The sequence below is a fragment of the Falco cherrug genome, chromosome 3, assembly GCF_023634085.1.
Source record: "Falco cherrug isolate bFalChe1 chromosome 3, bFalChe1.pri, whole genome shotgun sequence".
Taxonomy (NCBI): domain Eukaryota; kingdom Metazoa; phylum Chordata; class Aves; order Falconiformes; family Falconidae; genus Falco; species Falco cherrug.
In genome coordinates, this window is record NC_073699.1 from 117271843 (window position 1) to 117283175 (window position 11333).

General features: G+C 53.3%; 1 protein-coding gene across 1 annotated transcript; it reads left to right on the top strand.

Moving 5' to 3' along the window:
• Nucleotides 1-208: 208 nt before the first annotated feature.
• HEYL (hes related family bHLH transcription factor with YRPW motif like) lies at nucleotides 209-9491 on the top strand. The gene is made up of 5 exons (XM_055704210.1): nucleotides 209-602; nucleotides 4231-4297; nucleotides 4755-4838; nucleotides 5315-5396; nucleotides 6850-9491. Exons 1-5 carry the CDS (start codon nucleotides 523-525, stop codon nucleotides 7515-7517), a joined length of 981 nt encoding a protein of 326 aa, XP_055560185.1. The 5' UTR covers nucleotides 209-522; the 3' UTR covers nucleotides 7518-9491.
• The last annotated feature ends 1842 nt before the right edge of the window (nucleotides 9492-11333 follow it).

Sequence of the window (11333 nt, forward strand, 5' to 3'; positions counted from 1 at the left end):
TCAGTCCCATCTCTTTCCCACGGTTTTCTGTTGCCAGTGAGGTCACTGGTCCCTTTAAACTGGGGCTGAGGCCAATGTGCAGCGGGTGGAAGGGGGGCCGTGGGCAGGAGGGGGGGACATGAGACGGTTCACACAGACTGTTCCTTTTACAGGAAGACTTGGGATTTCGACCAGCGAGCGGGAGGAGGCGGAGGGGGGGGGCCTGGGAACCTGGGAGCGCCGGCGCGGCCGCGTAATCCGTCACTCCCGGGAGATGTCTCATTAACCCATTAACCAGGGAGGTTGGGGACGTGCTGGGAGGCGAGCGAGGGAGAAGCCGGGGGTGTGAAAGGCAGAGTGCGGGCAGGGGAGGAGCCGGGCGAGGCAGGCACGCACTGGGGCCAGCTCCACAGCACTTCCCCGAGGACGGCGGGGCAGGACGGCGGTGGCCTGCGGGGCCACGCGTGGGGCAGCCTCGCCGAACCCCCCCGCCGAAGCCCCGGCGCCCCGCGGGGACGCGCCCGCCCGCTGCTGCCTGCCGGCATGAAGCGGCTCTGCGAGGAGAGCTCCTCCGACACCGAGTCGGACGGCACCATCGACGTGGGCCGGGAGGAGGAGTACAGGTGAGGGGACACGGGGGGCGCGCCCGGGGGTCCCCACGGCGGGCAGGGTTTGGGGCGTCCCTGCGGCGGGGCAGCTCGGCATCCCGCGGGGGAAAGCCCGGGCTGCAGCGGGGACCCCGGCAGCGGGTACGGGGCTGGCACGGAGCTTCTCGGGGCGCCTGGCACCCCGCTTAACCCCTTCGGGCTGCGCTGGGGCAGCCCCGGGTCGCTGCAGCGGGCCAAGCGTGGGCTGATGCTGGCCTTAGGGCTGACCCGGCCAAGTCGTAATACAAGTATTAAAGCTGTGCTACGAGCTGATCGCACTCGGGAAAATGCCTCATTAAAGGCAGCGCAGTTGCCTTCTCCTGCCAGGTGGGGAGAAGGGCAGCTCTGAGCCTCCTTGCTCGCAGGTCTCTGCACCCCGAGATGGGGCTGCCCCCCCCCCCCCCCCCCAGGAAAGGCGCCGTCAGCCGCCTGGATGCCGCTGCAGCCCCAACGATCCAAGGGCTCCCAGGGAACGTGGAAGAAATCTGGAGGTTTTGCATGAGAAACGCTTCTGCTCTGCTGATGCATTTGTAATGCACCAGCTGGGGCTTTGATCTTTATTAAAGAGGGAGCCCGTGCAGCCTGGCCGGCCGAGGGTGCCCTGCTGTAAGCGCGCACTTTCAGTTCGCAGGCTCCATCCCATCGCCGCTGAGCTGCAGTTTGGGCTCTGGGGCTTTGGTGCTTGGTGAAATAGTGAGGCCAGAACCTCTGCGTGGTTCCCCAGGCAATGTCCTCAGGCCTCGCTGCGCTTGCCTGGGCTGCGGCTCTGCTGGCAAAGGGCATCCCAGCCACCACTGGAAGCCTGGGTTCCCGTGCTGTGTCAGCCGTTCCCGGGCATGCCCGGGCTCTGAGCGTGCAAACGGCGCTGGGGGTGAAGGAAGAGCTCTGTTATTTGTTCTCATCCAAAAATCAGCTGGTTTTGAACTTCTGTTTTCGGTAGCCAAGTGTCCCCCTCCCTGCACATCCAGTTAGGCCCCAGATTAACTCATTCCCGTTTGCTGCTTGGTATCCTGCGTGGAGAAGTCCCCAGTGCCATGCTCAGGTTCTTGTGGGACTAAATTAATGAGTCTGCCTCTACCCGATATGGTCGCAGCAGAGTCGGGCATGTCCAACAAGTAATGTCCCGCACAACAAGTTCACTGACCCCCATAGGCAGTTTCCAAGCGCATCAATATTTAACCTGCTTTCCTGCTACACGTGGAATATATCCCACCTCTTTACATCAGTGCAGCGTGCTGAGTCTATAGTGCCCCGATGGATGAAATAGAGGAATTGTCATATTTTATTTCAGCAAACAGTAACAATGGATTTTGGGTCTCTCTCTGGTGCTGCTAATGTGTTTGTCTTCTCAAGCCAGTTGCAGAACCAGGTAGTGCTGTGATCTGGTGATATTTGTATACATGTATATTGTTGCTCATGTCACACAAACACATGGTCAAAGAGCTGGTCCTGTCCTGTTTACACCCCAAGTAGTGCAGCATGGGACGCTGGTGGATCCAGCAAAATAAAACACTTCCAGGTGGGGAGCAAGGTGGAGCAATTAGGGCTGAGAGAGGCAGTCAGGCTGTCTGGCCGGGGTTCCCAGCCCATTACCCATCGGTCGGTCGAGTGGTTTGGGCAAACCAGTTCCCCTGTAGAGTGGGGATGAGTCACTCTGGGTGTGAGACTTGGTTCAGCGTGTGGGGTGAGCTTAGACTCTGGGGTCACTGCAGAAGTGCAAGATACTGCTTGGTTTTGTTAGTTGGTTGGTTTGTTTGCTTTTTGTTTTGAATAAAGAGCCAAAGTTACGCTGTAAATTATAAAATCAAGCAAAGAGCAACGCAGAAATTTTAATCATCTGAGAATATAGTTATGGTATCTTTTATGTGGTTTGAATCTGTCAAACACATTTTTAAAACATATTTGGAGTAAGTAGGTCTTTATATCCACATCTGGAAGTGTAGCTCACAAAGAGCAATGCGCTCAAACAGCTCTGCAAAAGGACTTTCAAAGTTGAGTGTTACAGGCTTCTTGAGCGGGTACTCCACATTCCTGGGCTGCCAGGTGAATTCAGTACCGCAGCATCTGTGCAGAGCCCATTTTCACATCATACGTGCTCATTGCATGTGTGTTTATGTATACTGGCAACGCATGTTCATACTTGCGAAGCCAGCCGGCACCTATGCCCAGAGAAAGCCCACCCAGCAGACATTCAAATAGGGTACCTGTATGGAGATGAGTGGAGCAGTCAGTGGAAGAACGTGTTATTTTGTCTGATTGTGTAAAACCACTTCTGAAAGCACCTCACTTGGGCCTAACAAAATGTATTTTTAATAGGCTGCGTTTGGTCTAGTTTTTGGCTTGCTGTGCAGACAGCGCTGTCTCTGCAGAAACATCTTTAACAGACTGCTATTAAAATGCTTCGTCAAACTGAAAAATATTTTGATTTGATGGAGTGAACCCAAATGCCCGTTTCCTGATTTATATGTCTTACATGGTCTCTGAATCCCTCCAGAGTGCTGCGCTGGCCGGGGTTGCAGACTGCTGCCTTGCTTGTGTGTTAACATCCTTGCCCCGAGTTCCGTAAGGCGCAGAAGCAGCCCTGAGCCAGTCCCACTTTCCAGAGGGAGGAAACCCTGCTCGGGGGAGGTGGAAGGTGGCCCAGCCGGCCTCCCCCCAGGCAGAGGGGTTTTGCTCCAAGGAGTTTCCCACGCCCGGTTATCCATCCTTACGGAGGCTTCATGTCCGTGGGGACCTAAGGATTGAACTTCGCCTCCCTGTGCGTGCCTAGTGCTGACCTTTGGTGTCTTTAGCCTCACCCGTGCCCATCAGGCACGGGATGGTTTGTGGGGCCCTTCTTAGCCTGTCCCTGCTGTGTCACTTGTCCCTTGAGCAGAGCTGGTCCCTGGGGCTGTTGGCCAGCAGGCACGTTCCCTGCTCCGTCACCTCCTGCCAGGTGTTCCCCCTGCCCAGGTCCTGGCCCCTCTCTGTCTGGTTCAGGGGTGTCCGTGCATTCAGAATATTGTGGCCCACCCCAAAAATTGTGGTTTGCAAAGTGACTCTCCAGGAAGCCCTCTGAAACCACATCAACGCTGCCGTTAGCCTCACCCTGAGGAGCAGCCAGCCCTTTGCTGCCGCCCTGGGTGGGAGCTCAGATACATGCTCATGCTATCACAGCTCCGAGATGCAAAGCCCTGCAGACAGGGCAGGCTTAGACATGAGAGCCGGGAGGTTCACACATGGAGAAAAAAAAAAAAAAAAAAAAAGGCCATGACTCCAGAGCTCAGAACGCTGCTTTTCCAGCCCCGTGGAGGTGCCAGCATGGGCTGAGATTGAAGGAGACGTGCCTGGTAGCGGATGGATGGTTTAGTGCAGATTTCTGCAGGCTGGTGGGAGCCTCTTGGAGGGGAGAGTGGGATTCAAGTCTGTGCTTGGCTCCCCATCCCCAATTCCTGAGCTCTGTGTTGTGGGTAAAAATGAGATGGGAACCACAGAAGACATTTTTCGGGGAGGGTGGGACGACGACACGACATGACTGCAGATGGCAAACGTGTGTAAAGCATATGTGCAATGGAGGTTTCTCTCCAGCTAGTGCAAGAAATTATTCTCTCTTCTTCCTTTCCAGCCATGTTTCCAGGTCTGTGTCTCCCACTACGACATCTCAGATACAAGCCAGGAAGAAGAGGAGAGGGGTAAGTCTCGTTTACATTGACTAGGATGGCTGTGCTCTGTCTCCCTGGGGGGTCAGGCTGGTCCTGGCTGTGTGCTGGGGCTCCCTGTGACATCCCCCGTGTGCAGTGGGATGCTGTTGGCACATCCTTGCTGTGGGGACACTGTGCAAAATCGACTTTACACCATTCCCTCCTCCATCTCCTGCAGAACTCTCCCCACAGCTAATTGGAGATTTTTTGCAGAGGTTTGGCCTCAAGTCTGGCGGAAAGGGGTGGAGGAGAGTGGCTTCACCTGGGGTTATCACACCAGTCAGTTAATGTTTCATTGCTGAGCTTTTGCACCCAAAACATTTACTTATGTGGCCCCGTTCAAAGCACCTCTCTCAGCCTGGCATAGCTGTTAATAAGGGCTTTAGACCCATGAGCTGTGGCTGTAAATGATCATGGTTTCTTCTCTCCACTTGGAAATCTCCTGCAGATCATCGAGAAGCGGCGCCGTGACCGTATCAACAGCAGCCTCTCTGAACTGCGGCGCCTGGTGCCCACCGCCTTCGAGAAGCAGGTGTGTACATCCATGATTTCCAGCCATCCTCCCGTGTGGGCTGTGTTTCATCAGTGTTAAGGGTAGAGCCCTCAGAATAAGAAAGTCTGGAGCAATGCTATGTCTTTCTTATCATCATCACTTCAGGGAGTAAGTAGGTGGTGAAACTGGGTGGTAAAACAATATTAACAAATATTTAGGAGCCCTGGGGAGGATAAATTCAGTCCAGAAAGTGTTTTGCAAGATGTGGAGATGCACAGAAATGGGGATTTTCAATTTGCACTGGGGCATCTTGGGAAGGAGTTCCTTTTTCTACTCACTTGATGTAAAAACCAGAGCCAATGCCCTGGATGGACGTCCTGCTCCAATCTGAGCATTCCTGGGCTTCAGAAAGGTTTTGGGGAGGGGGTCATTGAGCAAAATGCAGCTCCTGAGAGGCACAAAGCCCTAGACCATAAAATGATGAAATGCTTTTTTTTCCTGCTCCCAACACGCAGGGGTCTTCCAAGCTGGAGAAGGCAGAAATTCTACAAATGACAGTAGATCACTTAAAAATGCTTCATGCCACTGGAGGAACAGGTAAGAACTGCTCTTATAAGCATACGGGTGAGGTGAAAACCTGGAAGGAAAATTCCCCATCAGCCTCAGCAGCAAGCAATGTCTTGATGCTGGTGTGCCTTGCTGACACCAGCCGGCACCAACGAATGCTGCCCTCTGCTTCCCAAGGGAAATATTTTTTGCGGGAGGGCAGATGGACGTTTCCTGCCCTCTTGTTTTTCATATGGGTCAGCATCTCTGCATCCATTTGGCAGACTGGGGTATGTGGGACGGCAAGTCCCACAGACCCACAAGGATGGCGCCGCTGTCATTGTCACACAGCCTGCTAAAAGCTGTTCAGCCAGAGACATGCTTAGTCCTGCTCAGAAATGGGAGCCTGTTTCCAGAAAAAAACACGATATTAAACTCTTTACCTCCTCCCTGGGATACATTTCCTGCAGAGAATGAATTCTGCATGGGGACTCTGCAAATAAACAAGGCTTTTTTCCTTTTCTGTTCTTTTTTTTTTTGGTGTCTCTTGGTTGTTATGAGAGAGGGAGCCCTGTACAAAATTCAACAAAGGTCTTATTTGTACTGAGACCTCAGTACAGACCCTCTGTCCTGTTACAGTTAACAGGATGGAGATCACAGCTCCAGTAGAGAAGCCTCTGGCTTGCTTACCACCCATTTTTGGCTTGCTGGGGACACTGCTGGCATCCAGGCTTCAGTTCAGAGCTGTAACTTGGTCTGGAACATTTGTTTAGATATTCAGTTTGACTGCACTGCAACAAAGGGCTGTATTGTCACAAAAGACCCCATCAAGCAAAGTGGTCCACTGTTTCACTGTGCTGTGACATTCTCTGCTTTAGTGCTTATCGTCTCATGAAGCTGCAAGTAGGGAGCAGAAGCCTAAAAATCAGCCGTCGGTTGCATTTTATCTTGTTGATTTCTGTGGCTTCAGGCTTTCTTGGCCCAGCGGTTTTGGTTCTGGCACTGTCCTGTGTCCTTCAGCCAGACATCTGTTTAAATGAAGTATAAAGATTGGGACTCAGGCAGAGGAAAATGGTCCTAAGCTGCACGTTGAGGAGACAGTGTCCCACTGTTCTGCAAGACTGGGGATGGTCCATTTTGCAAATAGGGACCCAGTGCCCATCTAGCCTACAGTTATGTCTCCAGCAGCAACAACTGAGTCCAATAGGAAAAATTTTCTCCATCCTGAGCACAGTTAATGAAACCTCTTACTCGTCTCACATTCTGGAGTAAGAGGCTTCATGACCCTGGCAGTTTTATCCCGATGAGATAACCACAGATGCTATTCTCATGCACACAAACGTCCAGTCCTTTTGGACACCCACTTGGCTGTCTGCTTCAGTAATATCACATAGCAGCAAAGTGTCTCAAGTGAAACACACAGTGCATTAGAGAGGGTAGTGAAATCAAAGCACATTCCTGAGCTCTGCACGGACTTAGCGTGACCCGTGTCCTCTCCCTACAGGCTTCTTAGATGCTCGAGCTCTGGCCGTGGATTACAGGAGTATCGGCTTCCGTGAATGTCTCACTGAAGTTGTCAGGTACCTGGGCATCCTTGAGGGCCAAAATGCTGCCGACCCCATCCGGCTGCGACTCCTCTCGCACCTGAATAATTATGTGGCAGAAATGGAGCCTTCGCCTGTGGCCACTTCCCTCCTGCCCATCCAGACGTGGCCATGGTCCTTCCTCCACAGCGCTGCTGGCCCCGTGCAAATCCCCAGGAGGGAGGCTGCTCCCGCTCCAGTTGTTTTGACTGCATCTTCCCTGGCTTACCCAAGCCCCGCTGTGAGGCCAGCCCCACTTCGCCGTGTCCCCAGCGACATGCTGCCATCCCGCCGAAGCTTCCTGGCCAGCAGGATGGCCTCTTCCAGCCGGAGGGCCCGAGGTGCGGGCTCATCTACAGCTGTAGCAGCCGTGCCCAGGATGCCGTCGCCAGCAGGTGTATTGAGAGAGGGCTCCTCCAAGAGCAGCCAAATTGCAACATTCCTTTTCTCACCAGCCTCTGCCGGCATCCCTGTTCCACCAGTTTACACGGCGCCTCCTGCCTTGGGTGCTGCCGCGCAGGGACCCGGGATCAGGGTTGGGACATCCAGGATCTGCCGCTCTTGGGCGACTGAAATTGGGGCTTTCTGACCCTCCCCTGCCCTTCGGAGAAATGAATTCTTCAGCACTCATTGCCCACAGGCCTAAGAACAACTCAGCTGAAAAGGCATCTTTCCTGCTTTGCAGAAGCCAAGGATCCATAAAGAATATTCTCTTTACTCTTCCCTCCCTCCTCACACTGCCTTCCTTGCCTCACCATCACACGTCCTCTCCCTCATGATGCCTGCAAACGTAAATCACATCCAGTTCGATGCACTTGTCTGCACGTGGCTGTGCTCCAGATCCTTCTGGCTACGAGGGAGGGGGCACACGCAGATCCCAACCCTCTTCCTCCTCCAGCAAACCCCTCTGCAGAGCTCAGTGTTGCTCTCCTTTGGAAAACAGCCAGCCTTGAAATACTGTCTTACTTCCTTGGGGAGTCAGAGCTGCCAGACAGACTTGCTCACGCTGATTCCCTGCGATGCGTCCCTCAGCTGCAGCACCTAATTTTGGTGTGGTGGGATGGATGCAGCTCACCCCCCTCTCCAGCACTGCTGGCACCCAGCAGGGCAGGCTAGAGCCCCCCCAGCTCCCTTAGCGAACTGGCTGCCTGCTAATCCCTGTGCTTACCTCGCCGCATTACCAGCTTTTCCCACTTATGTGCCCTTAAGGTGGAGTGAGGCAACAGCTTAACAGAGCTCGTTCCCACAGCTGAGCTGAAATACTGCTGTGTCTGCGGGGGCTGTGCTGGGTCCCTGCACAAACCATGCAGGAGCAGCCGGCCGGGCCGCCTGGGCGGAGGGAGGCTTCTGCAGCCCTTGCTCCGCACTGAGGTGTGAAGAGGCGAGACAGAGGATTTCAAAGGGATGTCTGTCATGGAGGGGAAGGCTCTGACAGCCAAAGTGAGAAGAAAAGGCCTTTCCCTCTGCCAGTCTCCCTGCTGGAGCCGTCTCTCCATCCCCTGCTGAACAGCCGTGACTGCAAAGGGGGGGAAATGGGTCAGACCAGCCTGCGTTTGAAGTGCCTCCCTCGTTCTCTCTTTGCCCTGCATCCCTCACCCTCTCCTCCCACAACGTCTCTGTTTTCTTTCTTCAGCACCATGTTTTGGTCTCACGTTGCTCATCCCTCTCCCTGGGCTGGGACCAAAACCCACTGAGGTTTCACCACAGACCTTGGCAAGCTCTGGGTCTGTACTTGTCCTGATTCCTTAGAGCTTATTCTGCCTTGGCCTGCGTGCCCGTAGATAACTGACGCAGCAGATATGCCTCTGCTCCTCCAGCTGCCCTCCCTTCCTCTTTTCTTCGGGCAGAAAGGAAGAGAAACTTGAAGCTTTCAAGCCACCCTGCTCCCGTGCCACATCTCTAACTCCCATGGTGGCCAGGGCAGGGTCTTCTAGTGCTCCCCCTCATCTGAACAGCCCCTGCTCCCTGCATCTGTGCCTTGACTCGCTGGGATACGCATGCAGAATAGCCTGGACCCAGTTGCCTGCCCGCCCCAAGGAGTCTCACCCACATCTACAGCACTGTGACGTGAAAAGAGAGAAAAGTGTGGAAAGGTCAGTGCAAAGAGAGGTAAAAAAGAGGAGGAAGATCTCTCTTGAATGGGAGAGCCTCTCCCCACGCCTCAGGTCAAATGCACAGCTGGTTAGACTGTGTGGATGAGCTGGTGTTTGTGTTCCTACAGATTGTATCTGCCATGTGCATGTCAATGTATGTATCTGCTATTGTTTTGAAAGTTCGTCCCTCCCAGTTGTTTTGATGAAAGTCATTGCACTTAACACACAGAAATGCCTCCGCTACTTCTCCTCACCCTTGTCCTGAAGTGCTAGAATCAGCCAGGAACAACATATTCCCTTTTAATGAGGTCAGAGGAGCTCCTCACCGGACCCTGGTTGTTCCTGTGGCTGGTCAGCACGCTAGAGCTCACAGCAAGTAGCCTGGCCTCACTTTACACTGTGCAGAGCTGTTAGATTCACGAGCTGTGACATCCAGCAAAGGTGTCAAATAAAGTCTTTCAAACCCCTGTCCTGGTTGTGAAATGTAGTGTTGATGTGAATCTGTGCTGCTAATCCAGCCTGCTTGGACAACTGCGAGTTTTGCAGCAGGTGAGCTTTTGCTCCTGAAAAGCTTAAAGAGAGGTAAGACGTAGCTTGTAAGGTAACTTCTCCGTGCTGGTCATTTTATAGGCGTCCTCTTGGTAACTAGTCCCATGACTTTCTACTTTGCAAACCACGGTGTGCTTCAAAATCAGCCAGACAGTCAGCAGCGCTTGCCCTGAGATTGGCAGTAATCCGTGACTTGAGAACAAATCATTTTATTTAGCTATCGGCATCTACAAAAATGTCAGGGAACAAACTGGGTTCAGCAGAGCCTTGCAGCCAGGCGCCGAGGGCTCACCTCGGTCTCCTGACCCTTTGCAGGCAGGACCAGAATAACCCCTGCTGCATCTTGCTGTTGGGAAACACTTTGGACTAAACAAAGAGCCACAGCTGAGAGCTTGTCTCTGTTTTGAGGAAAGGACCAGTAAATGATCCTTCTCGTGAAAGATGCTGGGAGAATTTTCTAGGGAATGGTGGGAATTCAACTTCCTTTCCCATAACTCCTCCTCGCTCCAAAATACTTTTCAAAACCGCCCATAAATCCCTGCCTTAAGTGCTGTGTTGGGAATTGCTGGAAGGGAGCAACTGCAGCTGTGATGGAGTAACACAGCATCCGTCTGGAAGCGCAGAGAAACTTAAAGAGCAATAATAGGGCTATTGATGACGGGTCGTCCCGCTGGTGCCTGGGATGCCCTGACCCGGCTGGAGGCGGCGGTGGGAGCTCAGTGCTCTGCTGTGGCCTTGGACAGCGAGAGGAACCAAATTACCCTCTGTGGGAGGCAGGCATACAAACCAGCCCCACGGGCTATAGTGTTAAAACAAAACAGAGACAGTGAAAAAAACCAACCCACTTCCTGATCTCTGCTGATCAAACGGGAGCCAGAGCGGGTGGGAGGGCATCAGTTCAGGCCCGTGGGGTTTTCTCCCCACAGCAACATGGTGATTAGAGCAGTAGCCCGGGACTGGAGCTTCGTTTTTTTTCCCAGGGTTTTCTTTAGCCTGAATGTCTCCTCTAAAACATCTTGGCAACTTTTGATCTACCCTATAGGGGAAATCCCCGAACTCTTCACGCACTCTCTTCATCCTTGTTCTTCAGGCAAAAGAACATAATGAAGAGGTCTATGGGAATGCGTGGGCTGTGTTCAGTGCAGTCCGGCTGGGGTTGCTCGGTGGCATACAGCGGTGTTAAATGCTGGTCCAGTTGTGACAATGGCGAGGCTGGAAGGAAACAGGGTCCTGATAAACAAGCTTTTGCTGCTACTTGCAGGGGACAAAGCTGCTTCCAGGCTGCGGGAGATTAGATGTGCAGCAGGTGCTCTAGCGGCGAGCGAGGTCTCCCAATTTGCTCTCCCAAATTCCTCTGCATGAAAAACGTTGCTTATCTCAGTTCTGCTATTGCCTGCCCTGGGTGAAATGCTCTCCCTCCTGCGTGTCTGGGTTTTTCTCCTTGTGGAGCAATCACGTCCTGCCCTCTGCTGGTAAAATCCCAAAGCTAAGGAGGAGAAATCATAAACCAGGGTCAGCATTTGGTTGAAAACTTGCCGTCTGTGTTGAAAAATGGATGATCTTTTATAACGACCAGACACTGAGATACCACTCACACGTGGTAGTAGAGTGGCTTGGGAGGCCCTCGCACCAGTGTCATCGATGGGGATGGACCGGTGAGATGAAGACGTTAAAAGGTGTAACCTTTGCTCCAGGCACTGCAGAACGTCTTGAGAGGGCAAACTGGGAGGATCCCGGGCATCGTTGGTCACCAGGAGCAGCTG

Excerpts from the sequence above, each read along its gene's own strand:
- HEYL (XM_055704210.1), top strand. The coding sequence starts at position 523 with ATGAAGCGGCTCTGCGAGGAGAGCTCCTCCGACACCGAGTCGGACGGC. Across the intron at positions 603-4,230 it reads GGCCGGGAGGAGGAGTACAG|CCATGTTTCCAGGTCTGTGT; the intron begins GTGAGGGGACAC and ends CTTCCTTTCCAG. Across the intron at positions 4,839-5,314 it reads CCACCGCCTTCGAGAAGCAG|GGGTCTTCCAAGCTGGAGAA; the intron begins GTGTGTACATCC and ends CCCAACACGCAG.